Raw genomic sequence first — 19,173 nt, 5'->3', positions numbered from 1 at the left:
GCCCCCGCGATTGCTCGTTACAGAGCGGGGACCGGGAGCTGTGTGTGTAAACACACAGCTCTCGGTCCTTTCAGCAGGGGAAATGCTGATCTTCTGTTCATACAACGTATGAACAGAGGATCAGTGCTTCCCCTAGTGAGGCCCCCCCCCCCCCCACAGTAAGATAACACCCAGGGACATACTTAACCCCTTCCCCGCCCCCTAGTGTTAACCCCTTCACTGACAGTGGCATTTTTATAGTAATCCAATGCATTTTTATAGCACTGATCGCTATAAAAATGCCAATGGTCCCAAAAATGTGTCAAAAGTGTCCGAAGTGTCCGCCATAATGTCGCAGTACCGAAAAAAAAATCGTTGATCGCAGCCATTACTAGTAAAAAAAATATATTAATAAAAATGCCATAAAAATACCCCCTATTTTGTAAACGCTATAACTGTTGTGCAAACCAATCAATAAACGCTTATTGCGTTTTTTTTTTACGAAAAATATGTAGAAGAATACGTATCGGCCTAAACTGAGGAAAAAAAATGTTTTTTATATATTTTTGGGGGATATTTATTACAGCAAAAAGTAAAAAAATATTCATTTTTTTCAAAATTGTCGCTCTATTTTTGTTTATAGCGCAAAAGATAAAAACCGCAGAGGTGATCAAATACCACCAAAAGAAAGCTCTATTTGTGGGAAAAAAAGGACGCCAATTTTGTTTGGGAGCCATGTCGCACGACCGCGCAATTGTCAGTTAAAGCGGCGCAGTCCCGAATCGCAAAAAGTGCTCTGGTCTTTGGGCAGCAATATGGTCCGGGGATTAAGTGGTTAAAATGTTCATTTATATCTTTATTTAAATTGAATATATGGTAGAATTGAAGATAACTTTTATATCATTTTCACATATTTCTTTTAATCGTTAGTGCCCTTTGCGTTTTTGTAAAATTAATATAGCGGAAAAAATTTTTTTAATTTACCAAGCCATCAATGATTTCCATAGGCCCGTGTAACAGGGCACAAGAGAAACCAATGTGTACAGACACCACACACAACTCAACAGGTTGCATAGATCCTGCACGTACCTGCTATAAACACATGCAATACACTGTAGGTAAACGCATAAGAGAAGGACCCCAACTCCATTACTCACAGGGGTCTCTTTATTCCAGTGCAGTCAGTTGGGCTCATGCGCCCTTTCTATTACAGTAAGCCCAATTAACAGAACAGGTATCCTTAGTGGAAAAGAACTTACCGGTATCCATCTGCCAGACGTAGACAGAACCATCTGAACAGCCAACCACCAGATAATCGTCCGATGGTCTCCACTTGATGACTTGGATGGGAAAGAGATGGCGAGAAGCCAACATGATGCACTTTCTTTCTCGGAGGCTTAAGAGGCCGACAGAGTGATCACTGGCAACCGAGCAGATGCAGTGTTGTACTCGCGTCTAAACAACAAAAGACACAAAAAGAGTTTTTGAAAAATACACATAACACAGTTTAAAAAGGTAGATTTTATTACAGGACTAGCAACAATCTCTGTATGTACAAGGCCAAGGACCAGAAGCTTAATGGGAACCTGGCAGATGGGAAAACATGGAGGCCGTCACTGCTGACCTACCAGTGAAAATACTAGTTGCCTGGCTGCCATGCTAATCCTCTGACTTCAATACTTAGGAGTCACCAAAAGTATGCAGACAAAGAATTCTGACTTCTCTCCCATTTTTCCGAGCTGTATGTGTGAACCAGTTTAGCGATTAAAGGCCTACAGGCATAACCATGTCTATATCCGTGCAAAGCGCTCTCCCACCTGGTCCGAAATTGAAGGTTGTGCGGGTTAGTGTCTCCAAACGCTCACTGTCTGCTGGAGACAGGTAGGCAATAAGGACTTTTATATGAAGGTCGGCAATGGCAGCCCTCATGTCAAGGCATGGCAGACTTCATTTAAAAGGGCTGAACCCCAATTTCAGCAAAAGACGAGATATCCTCTGCTGGGGGTCACCAGTGACCTCTGTCCCTCCTTCAAAACAGCAGCTGTTTCACTGAAGGCGTCTGCTGCAACAAAAATCTGGGCCTTTTCTCAGTTTATATGATGACAGGTAAAGCTAAAGGGTGTATTCAGAGACCATCTTGGTATACCAGTCAAAATCTGCACATTAACCACAAGTTCCAAATAATGCTCAAGCCTAATGAAAGCCTGCTATCAGCTTGTTTAAAAGTGACAGTCAGCATCTGGGTTTAGCATCACTAAACTGGAGTGGAGATCCTTTAAAGTTTATCTGTAGTTTGTCACCAACGTATAGAAAAGTCTGGACCTAAATGCAGAGGGCCGGATTCAGAAAGGACTTACGACGACGTATCTCCAGATACGCCGTCGTAAGTCCAAGTGTGTGCCGTTGTATCTATACGCGTATTCTGGAAATCAGATACGCCTGAATTTTGCCAAGATACGACCAACGTAAGTCTCCTACGCCGTCGTATCTTGGGGTGCATATTTACGCTGGCCGCAAGGGGCGCTTCCATAGATTTACGCATCGAATATGCAAATGACCTAGATACGCCGATTCACGAACGTACTTGTGCCTGTCGCATTAAGCTACGCCGTTTACGTAAGGCGTATGTCCGGCGTAAGTTTACCCCTCATAAAGCAGGGGTAAGTCAAGGTATGGACGTCGGAACAGCCGTCGTATTTTACGTCGTTTACGTAAGTCGTACGTGAATGGGGCTGGGCGTGGGTTACGTTCACGTCGCATGAATGGACCCAGCGTATCTTAGGGAGTAAATTCTACGTGATTCTGAGCATGCGTGCGCAAGCGCCGTTCGTTCGGCCATGCATTTACATGGGGTCACGCTTCATTATAATACAACACGCCCACTGCCTGGCTACTTTGAATTACGCAGGCTTACGCCGGCCCATTTACGTTACGCTGGCGTAAATATGGGAGCAAGTGCTTTGTGAATATTCAGCTTGCCTCTCAATGTTACGTCGGCGTAGCGCATATGAGATGTGCTACGCCTATCTAAATATGCGCCAATCTCTCTGAATCTAGGCCCATAGTACTTACTTCTCTAAGATAATAAGGAAACAGCCATTCCTGTAATTTATAGATATTTTTTTTCTTACTTGTTAGACAAGACCTAAGTTATCTACATTTTGTAGTCCTAATCAGATTATTAAAATGTTGAAAACCACTACACCTTCCCTTTAGGTTCCATTCACACTTGTGCAACTGGTCATGCAACTGACTGCCATTAGGTATTGGGATGAAACCATTGGCCCCATTGTCAGACCCTACGCTGGTGTAGTGGGTCCTAGGTTCCTCCTGGTGCACGACAATGCCCCGCTCAATTTGGCGAGAGCATGCAGCCAGTTCCTGGAGGATGAAGAAATTGATATGAATTGATAGGAAATACCCCAGGACACATCCGTCGTCTCATTAGGAGCATGCCCTGATGTTGTCAGGCATGCATACAAGCACTTGGGGGCTGATATGTTTTCAAAGTGTTTAATTTAAAAAAAAAAAATCAGCAGTGTATATAATTGGTCCATATAGTCAAATTGGTGTTGTTATTCACTTTAAGGTCACCACAGAGGACAAGGGGACACTCTTTACGTCTAGAGGGGAAAAAAGATTTCATCTTCAAATATGGAAAGGTTTTCTTCACAGTAAGAGTTGTGAAAATTATTCACTCCAGAGGTAGTTCTGGCCAGCTCAGTAGATTGCTTTAAGAAAGGCCTGGATACTTTCCTAAATGTACATAATATAACTGGATACTAACATTTATACGTAAAGTTGATCCAGGGAATATCTGATTGCCTCTCGGGGGATCAGAAATTTATTTTTTCCCCTGCTGTAGCCAATTGGATCATGCTTTACTGTGGTTTTCCGCCTTCCTCTAGATCAGGGGTCGCCAAACTTTTCAAATAAAGGGCCGGTTTATTGTTCTTCAGCCTTTAGGAGGGCCGGATTGTTAGCCAGCGGGGTAGAAAATGCCCCGGGCCCAGCATTGGTGAGAAAAAATATGGCCTCATAGTTTGCGATCAGTAGGATAAGGAGTAGTGCCCATATTAGTAGGAGTAATTGTATCTCATCATTGGTATCAGTGGAAGAAAAAGTGCCGCCTTGTTGGAGTCAGTGGGAAGAATAGTGCCTCATATCAGTGGGAGGAATAAAGCCACGGAGGGCCGGATAAAGGCTAGAAAAGGGCCACAGTTTGTAGACCCCTGCTCCAGATCAACTGTGGGTGAAGGATTGTGTATATGGGACTTTTTTTATTTTTTTTGGTTGAACTAGATGGACTTGTGTCTTTCTTCAACCTGACTATGTAACTGTGCAAGTTGTTTGCAGGAGCCAACACAAGGTTCATGTCACAATATCACATCACAGGATTTATGCAGGTCGACTGGCAGCAAGGCTCAAGCAATGCAACATGGGAGGAGGTTAAATGCTCCTCCATACCCAAAAAGTATTTTGTAGTGGCTTCAATATTGCAGCATGGTTACACAGGAAAGGGATGACTAACAAGGTGTCACCTAAAGCAGCAATCGCCAACCAGTGGTTCGTGGAACACTGATGGGCCACAAGAAAAAGTTAGATGTTTCCAGGGGTTCTGTCGCATATCAAAATTGTGGCAGATGTATACTGCCCATTGTTGTTTCCAGTGTTTTAAATGTGTGCATTGATACCCAATGCCTCTCCTCTGTAGTTCCAGCTTCTGCTGATCACAGACTGAGGGAGCACGGAGCTTAAGAACATGCTGGATAAGGAGTGGAGATCCAAAAGGAGTCTGCGTAAAGGAGCAGTGTGATGCAGAGAGCCAGAGCACTGTGTGTATAAGGCAGCAGTGTGATGCAGAGAGCCAGAGCACTGTGTGTATAAGGCAGCAGTGTGATGCAGAGAGCTGGAGCATTGTGTGTATAAAGCAGCAGTGTGATGCAGAGAGCCAGAGCACTGTGTGTATAAGGCAGCAGTGTGATGCAGAGAGCCAGAGCACTGTGTGTATAAGGCAGCAGTGTGATGCAGAGAGCCAGAGCACTGTGTGTATAAGGCAGCAGTGTGATGCAGAGAGCTGGAGCATTGTGTGTATAAAGCAGCAGTGTGACCCAAGGGGGGGCAGAGAGCCCGAGCATTAGGTGAATAAGGCATGTCAAATTCATGTTAGTGGTCCCCAGAATTCACAATTGTGGGTTTAGTGGTCCAAAAGGTTGGCAACCACTGGCTATAAAGGGTTTCCCAAAACAGGCAGGCAGCTCTTGTACCTTTTTAGTGTTTTGTCATCACTCAGCCATTTCACCCAGCACCAGACACCCACAAGAACAAATGCTGTGCATTTTGTAGTGGCTTCAAAACAGCACCCTGAGAACTTGGGAGAGGGCAGGAGGATGGGCTCTCAGACTCAGTTTGCCAATTTAGGTGCGAAAAAGTCGCTTTACAAACTTTGCCACACCCGCTCTAAAGAGTGTGGAACAGTCCCTCTAAAATATAGAATAGAAAAAGAAAATTGGCCCAGAGCCATCATGGTTTCCCTTTATAAAATATTTAAAATATATTTCAGCTCTGAACTTGATAAATAATGATGTAACAAACACTATACATACTCTTCCGAGTATAAATTGAGTAAATGATGCATAATGCATATTACTTATCTAAAAAAATGCAGCTTAGTAAATTTAAGTTTATTGATCTTGTCTGATAATAATTAAGCATAGACTCAGAGTCTGTCAGATTATTTGTCTATTTCAGAACTGTTACCGGAAGAGATGGGGGGGGGGGGGGGGGGACACTGCCTCCCAACCTCCATTACTCGTCATTATGGAGCGCTTGGTTGGACAGATTACAAAGTGACAAACGATATTTCCAAACTCTACATGTCATATTTCTTTATTAACATGAAACAATCATGAAACAAGTGACATGCGGGGTAAGGACTCTGCTTCTGGTGCATTGCTGTCTATAATAAGGAATTAACTAAAGCTTTTATTTTTAATGAGATGGTATTTAGGGTAATTATTTTTTTTTTTTCTTCATAGCAGGCAATAATTGAGATAATCAAATAGAAATCCTGCTGACTGCATTATCCTGGGCTGTGGTTTCACTGATGGATATGCAGAAAAGATAGCAGTGGTTTGCCGCTAATTAATGGACAAGATACAGCACACAGGATGAGAAAAGAAAAAAAGAGGGCCGGGTATCTTGGAGCTGAGAAAGTTCTGTGTGGAGAACAGGAGATGGAGTTGGGTCCCCTCTGTGTGTTATTAACCACTTAAGACCCGGACCAATATGCAGGTAAAGGACCAGGCCCCTTTTTGCGATTCGGCACTGCGTCGCTTTAACTGACAATTGCGTGGTCGTGCGACGTGGCTCCCAAACAAAATTGGCGTCCTTTTATTCTCACAAATAGAGCTTTCTATTGGTGGTATTTGATCACCTCTGCGGTTTTAATTTTTTGCGCTATAAACAAAAATAGAGCGACAATTTTGAAAAAAAAGCAATATTTTTTACTTTTTGCTATAATAAATATCCCCCAAAAATATATAAAAAAAACGTTTTTTTCCCTCAGTTTAGGCCGATACATATTCTTCTACCTATTTTTGGTAAAAAAAAAACAAAAAAAAACGTATTAAGCATTTATCGATTGGTTTGCGCAAAATTGATAGCGTTTACAAAATAGGGAATAGTTTTATTGCATTTTTATTAAATAATTTTTTTTGTTACTACTAATGGCGGCGATCAGCGTTTTTTTCGTGACTGCAACATTATGGCGGACACATTGGACAATTTTGACACATTTTTGGGACCATTGTAATTTTCACAGCAAAAAGTGCTATAAAAATGCATTGTTTACTGTGAAAATGACAATTGCAGTATGGGAGTTAACCACTAGGGGGCGCTGAATGGGTTAAGTGTGACCTCATATGTGTTTCTAACTGTAGGGGGGCGGGGCTGAATGTGTGATGTCATTGATCGCCTTTCCCTATATCAGGGAACAGACAATCAATGACAGCGCCACTGTGAAGAACGGGGAAGGTGTGTTTACACACACCTCTCCCCGTTCTTTACCTCCTGTGACCGATCGCGGGACTCCGGCGGCGATCGGGTCCCGCGGCTGCAGAGCTTCGGACCGGGTCGCAGGCGGGAGGACAGACCATATTGGCCCTTTAAAGAATGAGGAAGGACATCTGGTTACAAAGGGATAGGGAGATGGCGAATGTATTCTTCTCAGTCTTCACACGGGAATCTGGAGGTTTCAGTAACCACAACTTAAGGGTCCTTTCACACGGACGGACTGTTCGTCCGTTCATTACAAGTCCATTAACGGACTTGTAATGAATCCCTATGGGAACGCGTCCGTTAGCGGATGGAGCATCCGCTAGCATCCGTGTCAGTCGGGATCCGGTTTTCCGAACGGAAGAAACCCTATTTTTCTTCCGTTCGGCGGAACGGAACGGATGCAGACGGACAGACGGTCCGTCTGCATCCGGTCCCCCATAGGGGACAGCGGAGCAGAGACAGGGCGGTCCTGGCACTGTGTGCGGGGACCGCCCTATCCGCCGACAGCTCAGCGGGGATCCCCGCTGAGCTTTGGCGGACACACGGAGCGGACCCAGAAACGGTCCGCTCCGTGTGAAAGAGCCCTAAGTGTTTATCCTCATGACACATCACAAGAAGCACCTCCATGGTTAACAGAGTTCAGAATTAAAATTAGACTTGGGAAACTCAACATTAATAAATCACCAGGACCAGATGGCTTGCACCAGAGGGTACTTGGGGAACTCAGTCAAGTAATTGACAGACCATTGTTCCTAATTTTTACTGACAGTCTACTGACTGGCATGGTACCAGCCAATTGGAGAAAAGCCAATGCAGCACCAATATTTAAAAAGGGCCAAAATACATTCCTGGGAATTACAGACCAGTTAGCATAACATCAATAGTATGTAAGCTCTTGGAGGGAATGATAAAGGACTATATGCACAAGACTTTAGTAATGAGAACAGTATCATTAGCAGTAATCAGCATGGATTCATGAAGAATCGTTCTTGCCAAACCAATCTATTAACCTTCTATGAGGAGAAGAGTTGCCATCTAGATAAAGGAAGGCCAGTAGACGTGGTGTATCTGGATTTTGCAAAAATATTTGACACAGTTGCCATAAACGTTTACTGTACAAAATAAGGTCCGTTGGCATGGACCATAGGGTGAGTACATGGATTGAAAACTGGCTACAAGGGCGAGTTCAGAGGGTGGTGATAAATGGAGAGTACTCTGAATGGTCAGGGGTGGGTAGTAGGGTCCCACCGGGTTCTGTGCTTGGACCAATCCTATTTAAAATTGTTTATAAACGACCTGGAGGATGGAGTGGATGGACTCAAGCAGGGCTGGCATTATCATGTGGGGGGCCAGCCATCAGCAGTGCCTCATGGCTGTGTGACTGGACACTGCACATTTTTTGGGCTTGAGAAGGCATCAGTTTTTGACCAGCAGTTAGCCTCAGGATAGATACCAACAAAACAGCATTGATACCACTACTACAGAACAGTATTGTATCACCGTTTATTGCTTTATCTGGATTGAATAAACCCACGTTGATTTCATCCTCATGTCTAAGTCTGGATCCATCTAACCCTAGCATCTGCCGGTCCGGTCTCCCCCACTGCTTGGATACGAAGGTAGGAAGTCACACAGCCATTATCAGTTATACCTTCATTCGCCTTCATGTGGGGACAGAACAGTTCTTGCAAGTGGCTAGTGTCATCCAGATATTCCACGGACAGGAACTGTCTCATTGGGTTTTAGGAGTCAATCCATCATTTTTACCTACTTCCTCTCATAAGGGGAAGAGTAGGTGATCTTTAACACACACATAGGGTGTTTTTTGGTTTCAATACCATTTTTTATGTTATATCATTTTTTGCACATTTACTTTTATATAGCAGCGCAGCCATTTTTCTTACACAAAACGAATAAAGGGTCTGGAGGATATTAGTTATGAGGAAAGGTTGCGAGCACTGAACTTATTCTCTCTGAAGAAGAGACGCTTGAGAGGGGATATGATTTCAATATACAAATACCGTACTGATGATCCCACGATAGGAATAAAACTTTTGCGTGGAAGGGAGTTTAACCAAGACACATGGCCACTCATAATTAGAAGAAAAGTGGTTTAACCTTAAACTACGTAAAGGTTTCTTTTACTGTAAGAGCGGCAAGGATGTGGGGAACTTAGACAAGTTTCATCATCCACAGGTGATGGTCTCAGCAGGGGGGGGGGGGGGGCATTGATAATTAAAAAAAAAAAAACGATTAGCTAAGCACCTGAACGACCACAACATACAGGGATAGAAAATGTAATACTGACATATAATCACACACACATAGGTTGGACTTGATGGACTGAATTTTTTCAACCTCACCTACTATGTAACTGTGTAACAGAGGATACTTACACTGCAGCTGTCAGGTGGGACAAGCAGTTGGGTGATTTCCCCACCATGCACACAGAAGATATGTTTCATCTCGCCAGAAAAGATGTCCCACACGATCACAGAAAAGTCCACTCCCCCAGATATCAGATAGCGCTGATCATAACGAGAGGACACTTGATGGGGATATAGTAAGCAGGTCACCTTATTCCGGTGTCCACGCAATGTTCTATGTGGAGGCCAGCCTGGAAAAAATTATTGAAATGTTGACTTTTTAATAAGCTAAAAATGTGAGATTTAAGAACCAGAAACTCAAAGCTATCTTCCATCTTCACATTGCTTCAAGCCTGCTAGAAAGACCCATCCCAGTAGCTGTAGAGATAGACTGTATGACTGTCAGCATTTTCAGGAGCAAATTTAAACAATAAGTTAGGCTACATTTCTTTATCAACTAGGCTTCCTGGCATTAAAGGAACACTAAAGGCAGAATAAAAAAAACATACATGTTATACTTACCTCCATTGTGCAGCTCGTTTTGCACAGAGTGTCCCCGAATCCTGTCTTCTGGGGTCCCTCTGCGGCTGTCTCGGCTCCTCCTCGCAAAAGCTTTCTACCTACATGCGAGCAAGCTCGCATGGTGGAAAGCTTTTGCGAGCGCGCTCCCGTGATACAGCGGCGGGCATAGCCGCCGACTGTATCACTCAGCCCCGCCCCCCGGCGTGCCGCGTCATCCGCTGTGATAGACAGCAGCGCCAGCCAATGGCTGCGCTGCTATCAATCCGTCCAGCCTAGCCAATCAACGGCCAGGCTGAGAACGGAAGAGGATCACGTGGACGCGCGCAGGACTTTCGAGGGGTCAGGTAAGTAAAACGGTACAGTCGAATGTTTTTTCACCTTAATGCATAAAATGCATTAAGGTGAAAAAACATTTACCTTTACAACCCCTTTAAAGCTGGGTAGGGGGTGCAGCCAAGTGCCCTAAACACACAAAGGACTCCGAAACTCTCAAAAGTGTTGGCGGGAACACGCAACATGATTTTGCCCAGTTAGGGGGAAAGAGGAGGTGTCTTACTTACCAGTCCAATTCTCCTCTGCCAGTCCTTTCTTCATGACAGCCACCACCACAATACCAATGTTGGAGCTCAGAGGAAGCAGTGACCTCAGTCCCCTTCATCATCTGACAGTGCTCATGGCAAGCAATTAGCCACTAGGCACGAACACTGCATTATGAGAGGAGGTCACACATGTCTCTGCATACCCAGAAGCACTGGGTATTTGCCATTGGTGGCCGCAGAAGAAAGAGCAGGAAGGAAGCACTGTGGTCAGGAGGTGTGTTTTACACTGACACAGGTACAAAGTAACAGGGCCTCTTTAATATAGCTACTTTTTTTTCACAAGTTTGCATGTACAGTACGTTATGTATATATGTACAATGAGGCTTTGATATTTGTTCAAAGATAATGTTGCACGTCCTGCTTAGTTGGCTTGCACAATGATTATATAATAGGGCCCATGCATATTTCTGCAGTATTCCTGCAATTAAAGAACAGTATCATTACATATGGAAGTTGCACCAAAAAATTCAGCAATGGGGACATTTGGAGTTGTCCCTGGAAATGGAGAGATGTCTTTCAGCTACCATACAGCACTAAAAGAATACACCAATACCTCTTCGTAGCATGTGCTCCCCTTGTAGCAGCTGGACTATGGCGGTCTGCGTGGCTGGGACAATGACTATGCTGCCATCTTCTCGGCCACAAACCAGACGTCCGTGGGATGGGATGTAGACACTGGCAGTAACTTTCAATGGTTCTGTGTTTGGCATCACACTGAGCTGGTCAATTATCCCAGCAGGACGATGAGTCAGCTTGTCGAATGCCTCCTGAAGAGATGTTGTCATTGTGATTTTTAATCCTGAAACATAAAATGTATGAAATTACTTAGTCTGTTATTCTAAAACAAAAGTTGGCATAAACAGTAACACTGTTAACAAGTATGAAGCGATTGTAAACTGTTCCCACAAGGTTAGAAGTGCAGAATGGTGTAAATTGTGTTTGTATGCTGCTGTACTACTAAATAACTTTAAATGTAAGTTCACCTTTAGGCTCCATGCACAGTGGCTTAGAAAAACTTTGCTTCTACAAGAGATGTGTGTTCTGCCTGTAGAAGCAGCTCAATGTTATCCTATGTGTCCTTGCACATTAGGACGTTTACAGGCATATTTTGAGATCAACGTTTAGATGCAGAAAAATTATTTAACGTTCCTAGACTCGTCTAAACTTTGTACAAAAAAATGCTCTCTCTGAGTGTTTTTTGCTTCTGAGAGAACAGACGTTTTAAGCCAAATTGCATGGAGCCTTTACAGAAAAATCTGTAAGGTGAATTTACACATTCCCTCAGCGGAGACGCGCTCTACCTCTCTGCCTGGGGTTCTCGGCTCTTGATTGGATAGATCAATAGCAGCGCAGACATTGGCTCTCGCTGCCGTCAATCAAATCCAACGACGCGGGCGCTGGCGACGAGTCCGGCATTCTGTGTCTACGCACACAAATGCCAGACTTGGGTGTGAGCGCGCCAGGTAACCCCCAGGGAGAGCGCTTCTCCCAGGGGGTTTACCGATGTAAGGAGCCGTGAGTGCCGCCGGGGGGGGGGGGCATCCCAGAAGACAAGGTTTGGGGCCACACTGTGCAAAACAAACTGCACAGTGGAGTCATGCATCATATGTTTTTTACTTAAATTATTTTATTTTTTTAAAACAAAAAGGTTTACAATCACTTTCTAAGCCCTGTAGCTGTAAGGCGGCTATACGGGGGCTCAGAACGGGAGATTGCCGCGCTGCAGGTCAGCGGGACTGGGGGTGGGGAGGGGTCCTGTGTAAGTTCCCCTTACAGATTTTTTTATAAAGGTGAACTTACCCTGATAACACTTGAATTCCACAATTAGAAGGGTGTAATGGTCCACGCAGTCTTTTTCCTTTTACAAAATTTCTTAATGCGCTTTTTTTTTGGCCATTTAGTATCTCAGAACTGTAAACATCCTCCAACCACTTCATGTCTACATACATTCCCCCCAACATCAACTGAACATCATAGTTTACTAGCACTTTAAGAATATCTAATGCACTTGCTCGTTTCTTTTTAGACACAACGTTTTCAGTCTTTGATGACCTTCGCCGCCAGATGAGAAGCAACAGTTTACCCCCTTTTTGCTTTGGGAATGGACTAATGAGAACTAACTAGTCTGATCCAGTACTGTCATGGCGGCGCCTACGTTTTCTTTCACCTTCTATCAGTCACATGATGTTACCACCTACTTAACTGTTCCCTTGCTGTTAAGATATGAATGTCGATTGGACTAAACTATACGGTCACACCTATATCATGCCTAGAATACACTTAACACACACACCCATATTTTCTGCATATTCATAAATATGAAATTGAAGAACCTGTAGATGTAACCTCGGAAACCATCACTTTACTTGCTTATGTTGCTGAGAACTGTGTTGTAGTTCTCCACTGCAGTGAATAAACTTGCACCTATTTTCAACTACTATCAAATCTGAATGGTTTTGTTTGGAGACTCCCTAACCCAATTTAACAACTTATACTATTATTTTTTATAATGTATTTGTCATTTATTTTATTTTTTACTTTTTTACATTGAATAGTGGTATGGGAGATAAGACTTTGCGTTTTGATGCATGGTCAGATTTAGGTGATACTGTCACCAAAACGTTCACTTGTTAGTTCTAGGTGAAGTGGGAAAGAGTTGGAATTTTTGTCTCTATTAAAAGATTGTCTCACTTCCTATTGATGATAGCCAGTTGCAGTGCCTAAATGTGTCTTCGATCTCATCCGAACTCCACAAATCCAGGAATAAGCTTTCAAAAGAGATGCAAGAAGCCTGTCAGGCATTTAGCTACTACTATACCGTCATGTTGAGGTCTACAAAAATCAAAAATTTCCAGAACTTTCAAGTTGGCCAAATAGTTCTCTTGAAGTACAAACACCCCAAAAGAACTGTCTGTAGGAATAAGATAACATCTTGCCCAGTTTTACCTTCCATGTTTTCCTGTTCGTTGAGGTCATCAGGTATGCTCCAGATACTGAGTCTCCCAGATGAATCCCCCTGAATTAGAAGCTTATGGAAGGGTTCTCTACGTCCATAGAAAAACCTGGTCACCGGAGGGCAGATCAGTACCTGCAAGAAAGACAGAGAATCATCAGTGGGAAGTAACATCTCTAGGTGGAAAAGGAATTGTGTAATGCCGCGTACACACGGTCGTTTTTCGGCATGAAAAAAAACGATGTTTTTAAAAACGTCATTTAAAATCATCGTGTGTGGGCTTCACATCGTTTTTCAGCTTCTAAAAAAAATGTCGTTTTTTGGGTTGTAAAAAATTATCGTATGTGGGCTAAAACGAAGTTTTAAACCTGCGCATGCCCAGAAGCAAGTTATGAGATGGGAGCGCTCGTTCAGGTAAAACTACCATTCATAATGGAGTAAGCACATTCATCACGCTGTAACAGACAAAAAGCGCGAATCGTCTTTTACTAACAAGGAATCAGCTAAAAGCAGCCCAAGGCGAATAGAACTTCCCCTTTAGAGTGCCGTCGTACGTGTTGTACGTCACCGTGCTTTGTTCATCATTTTTCAAAAACAATGGTGTGTGGGCAACGTCATTTTTAATGATGAAGTTGGAAAAACTTTGTTTTTTGGACATGCTGAAAAACTTTGTTTTTTCATGCCGAAAAACGACCGTGTGTACGCGGCATTCGGGATTTATTTTACACCCTTGTGACTTTTGAGTCACACCCCTGAGAAAGAGAACTTGTACACAATAGACTCTGATAGCATTTGGAACTAGTTGGCGATACTTGCGAGTTCCATCTTAAGCTGGCCATACACAAATCTGTATTTTCTAATCAGCCAGTAGCAGGCGAATGGGGAAATCCTCCCTGCTGCGCTGTTGTATTCCGACATCAGGACTCCTCCACTGTCAGAATACACTGATCAGTACTGCAGCTGATTATATGCAAGTGCTGGTCGAATGACAATACAGCAACAATTTCGATCAAGATGAATCGATCATTAGATTGACTCCACTCACATCAGTAGTGGTTATGGATTGAACCATCCCTACTAAACTGGCCAAATTTCAATCCATCTATGGCCAGATTATTTCTTTTAAAATGTATTTTTATTTTTTTACTTGCTTGCAATTGTCCTCTTTTGATGTTCAGGTTACCACCTCCTAAGCTGCATCAAGCGGCTTTTGCATCCCCCTTTGATTTGTACCTTGTACTGAAAGAAAACTAGCTCTGACACCAACCAAAGCCAGCATATAAAACCCTTAAAGGGGTTGTAAAGGTAAAAAAAAAAAAAAAATCCCTAAATAGCTTCCTTTCCCTTAGTGCAGTCCTCCTTCACTTACCTCATCCTTCCATTTTGCTTTTAAATGTCCTTATTTCTTCTGAGAAATCCTCACTTCCTGTTCTTCTGTCTGTAACTCCACACAGTAATGCAAGGCTTTCTCCCTGGTGTGGAGTGTCGTGCTCGCCCCCTCCCTTGGACTACAGGAGAGTCAGGACGCCCACTAACGCACAGCTCCTTTCTCTATCTGCAACATAGAGAGCGTCCGGACTCTCCTGTAGTCCAAGGGAAGGGGCATGCACAACAGGGAGAAAGCCTCGCATTACTGTGTGGAGTTACAGACAGAAGAACAGGAAGTGAGGATTTCTCAGAAGAAATAAGGACATTTAAAAGCAAAATGGAAGGATGAGGTAAGTGAAGGAGGACTGCACTAAGGTAAAGGAAGCCATTTAGGGAAAAAATATCGCACCTTTACAACCCCTTTAAGCCTCATACACACAATCTAATTTTCTGCTGGAAAAGCGTAGGACTTTTGTCCGAAGGGCGTTAGCCAGGAACTGGTATTGCATACAAACGGCAAAGAATTGTCGGGCCAACAAACACGAAACTACGTTTTTCAGCTTTTTAGTGCCACCCTTTGGGCAACTTCTGCTAATGTTGTGTTATGGTGAGCACTGCTTTCGAGCATGCGTGTTTGTACTTTGGACTTTTGTGCAACGAACTTGTGTACACATGATCGGATAATCTGACAACACACAATTGCTGGTGGACAATTTTAAAGCATGCTATCCCACATTTGTTGGCGGAAAGTCTGACGAATGGTCGGATTATCCAACAACAGCCTGTCAGCACACAATACCCGTCGGATTATCCGATCGTGTGTACGGCCTTTAGGCTCCATGCACACTAACATTTTTTTAAGCTCCTAGAAGCTATTATGAGCATTTTTTTTCTGTTCCTAGAAGAATTTTCCAAGCTTCAGCATTTAGAAAGCAGAAAAAAAAAATGTTTGTAAAGTTTTTGGAAGCGTTTTCCCGACAGAAAAAAAAAAAAAAAATGCACTAAAACGTCACTAACAGCTTTTTTTTTTTTTTTCTTTATGTACTGTAACAATGCATATAACATGCTAACACCCCTAAAAGATACTAAAAGTGCTTTTTTGAGCATATAAAATGCTAGTATGCATGGAGCCTTAGCAGTATTGTTATCTTGGACAATGTTCAGGACCTGACAGTTACTCTTTGAAAGATTCAATACTCTGGGGTTGATTTACTAAAACTAAGGAATGTAAAATATGGTGTAGCTCTGCATAGAAACCAATCAGCTTATTGTCAAAGCTTAAAGCGGGAGTTCACCCAATTATATATTTTTTTCCCTTTTCCCCTTAGATGGATGCTCGTTTTGTCTAGGGGAATCGGCTAGTTGTTTTAAAATAGGATCCATACTTACCGTTTGAGATGCATCTTCTCCGCCGCTTCCGGGTATGGGTTTTCGGGAGCGGGCGTTCCTTCTTGATTGACAGTCTTCCGAGAGGCTTCCGACGGTCGCATCCATCGCGTCACTAGTAGCCGAAAGAAGCCGAACGTCGTGCGGCTCTATACTGCGCCTGCGCACCGACGATCGGCTTCTTTCGGGAAATCGTGACGCGATGGATGCGACCGTCGGAAGCCTCTCGGAAGACTGTCAATCAAAATAGGAACGCCCAGTCCCACAGCCCATACCCGGAAGCGGCGGAGAAGATGCATCTCGTAAACGGTAAGTACAGATCATAGTTTAAAACGACTAGCCGATTCCCCTAGACAAAACGAGCATGAAGCTAAGGGGAAAAAGTGTCATGTGCGGGTGAACCTCCGCTTTAATTGAACAAGCTGAAGTTAGAAGCCGATTGGCTACCATGCACAGCTGCACCAGATTTTGCACTCTCCAGTTTTAGTAAATCAACTAGGGTTGTTACCGATTAAAATTTTCGTGTTCGATTAATCGATTTTTTTCTTTAATCGACTAATTTTGATTAATTATAACACACATCCATTTTTTGGATCACCACCATATATAGTCCCCACTGTAATATCCACAGACATCTCCCCCACTGCAATATCCACAGACATCTCCCCCCACTGCAATATCCACAGACATCTCCCCCACTGCAATATCCACAGACATCTCCCCCACTGCAAAATCCACAGACATCTCCCCCACTGTAATCCACAGACATCTCCCCCACTGTAATCCACAGACATCTCCCCCACTGTAATCCACAGACATCTCCCCCACTGTAAGATCCACAGACATCTCCCCCCACTGTAAGATCCACAGACATCTCCCCCCACTGTAAGATCCACAGACATCTCCCCCCACTGTAAGATCCACAGACATCTCCCCCCACTGTAAGATCCACAGACATCTCCCCCCACTGTAATATCCACAGACATCTCCCTCACTGTAATATCCAAAGACATCTCCCCACTGTAATATCCAAAGACATCTCCCTCACTGTAATATGGTCCACATCTCCCCCACTGTATAGGAAGATTATTGCTTGCTTAGTCTTACCAGAGAAACCAGCCGAACATGAGCAGTTGAGGCCGGGTGATGACGTCAGCGCACCACTCTAGGCTCACCTAGGCCATCGCCGGGTGGACCAAGATGGCCACCGCTCCGGGAGCTAGGCCGAAGCCGTGGCCTTTCATATGGCCGAGGCAGCAGTGGAGCTCTGCGGATCACGTGGTGTGCCGATCCGCATATGATGACACGTTCGGATCATATACATTTACTTATCAATACAGTTGTATGGCTGAAGTCGCATTGGATTTGCATAAAGAAGGTGCAGGGACTTTTTTTTCCTGCACTGGAATCTGATTGCATGAGTGTTCCCACCCATGCGATCTAAATCCACGGTTCGCACTGCAATCTGTGAACCGATCTGGGGGTGTCATTAACATTATATTGGTACACACACAGCGGTTCGCAGAGAGCTGTGTGAACTGCCTGCAGAAGAGATGCGATGCGGGAATTGGCCCTGAAATCACGCTGGTTCCTGCATCGCTATAGTGTGAACTGAGGCTAAAAAGGAGAAGTAGGGCCAAAGCTCTCCTGTGGGTCAAAAGGAGTGCAATTAATTCTGCACTCCTGTAAAACATATTTAGCTGAGAGCAGGCTAAACTCCTGTCGACCGATGTCACTCCGCTGTTCCAGACTCTAGAGGGATCCTGATTTTATTGTCGGGATCCACCCAGATGCTTGAGCGGCAGCTGGCTCAGCCTCACCCCCTGAGGCACACAGGGGCGTTTAGTCCCATTTGATACAGTACTTTGAAAAACTGAAACCCAAGTCCGGCATTCAGGGAAGAGTATTTTGGCGGCTTAAAAGCCCCATACACACCATCAGTTTTCCTGCAGGTTTTTCTCTTCAGGTTTACCAAAACCATGTAGTGCAAGGGCCTGCCTGATTGCATACAAATTGAAACTCTTAATGTTTGACCTCATATTAGACGGTTTTGGTAAACCTGAAGAGAAAATCCTGTCTAAACACAAATGTGGGCGAACACACGTAAAGTCTCTATAGTGCGTAGGATAAATTCATATTCCAGCCACTAGAATGAATTTATGTGTGTAGGCTTCTAAATGCTGTACGGGATTAAATGTGCATACTATTACTCTGGTCGCTTGCTGACAGCATCACTTAGATGCAAGGCGGCTCTCCAGCGCTGGATAATGTACCCAGTACGTGATCCAGCATTTCCAAATAGGGGCCGCATGCACCACTGGTGCTGCGACTGTGTGAATACACACAACACAAGCCGATCAGCAGGTGCTAGCCAATGGATACCCGCCAGCTCCCACTGATCAGCGAGTAGAGACACAGAAAAGAGCTCTGCATATGTACACAAGGCAGAGCTCTGTTCTTTCAGCAGGGATGCAATGGATTTGCTTTCCCTGCAAAGCAGGTAATAAAAATCATCACACCCCTTAGTAAAAACAGCACACAGTGTACACATGAACACCAGTTAGGCACACATTTAACCTCTAGATCGGCCTAAATGTTTATCCCATCCCAGCCAGTGTCATTAGTACAGTGACAGTGCACATTTTTAAGCACTGATCACTGTATTGGTGTCACTGGTTCCCACTAACTGTCAGTGTCAGACTGTCTGCAGCAATATCGCTGTCCCGCTATAAGTTGCAGAATGAATAAAAATTCCCGTATATATCCCATAGTTTGTAGATGTGATAATGTTTGCTTAACCACTTAAAGTGGAGTTCCACCCATAAATATAACATTACATCAGTAGTTTTAAAAAAATGTCATTAGTCCTTTATGAGAATTTTTTTTTTTTTAGATGCCTTCAAAGTGTTGTTGCTGGGCAGAATAGTTAATCTTCCCACTT

At 43.7% G+C, this 19,173-nt stretch overlaps 1 protein-coding gene across 4 annotated transcripts in view; it reads right to left on the bottom strand.

Moving 5' to 3' along the window:
* WDR7 (WD repeat domain 7) overlaps positions 1 to 19,173 on the bottom strand; it is a 583,445-nt gene that overhangs the window by 491,924 nt on the left and 72,348 nt on the right. For all 4 annotated transcript variants that reach the window (XM_040337465.1, XM_040337471.1, XM_040337480.1 and 1 more), the window contains 4 exons: positions 13,472 to 13,613; positions 11,079 to 11,324; positions 9,435 to 9,655; positions 1,239 to 1,434 (listed from right to left, as the gene is read on the bottom strand). In XM_040337465.1, the coding sequence (XP_040193399.1) occupies positions 1,239 to 1,434; positions 9,435 to 9,655; positions 11,079 to 11,324; positions 13,472 to 13,613 (805 nt within the window). The remainder of the gene's footprint in view (positions 1 to 1,238; positions 1,435 to 9,434; positions 9,656 to 11,078; positions 11,325 to 13,471; positions 13,614 to 19,173) is intronic.

The sequence above is a fragment of the Rana temporaria genome, chromosome 1 (assembly GCF_905171775.1).
Source record: "Rana temporaria chromosome 1, aRanTem1.1, whole genome shotgun sequence".
NCBI classification, from domain to species: Eukaryota; Metazoa; Chordata; class Amphibia; order Anura; family Ranidae; genus Rana; species Rana temporaria.
This window is presented reverse-complemented; position numbering and strand designations above follow the sequence as displayed.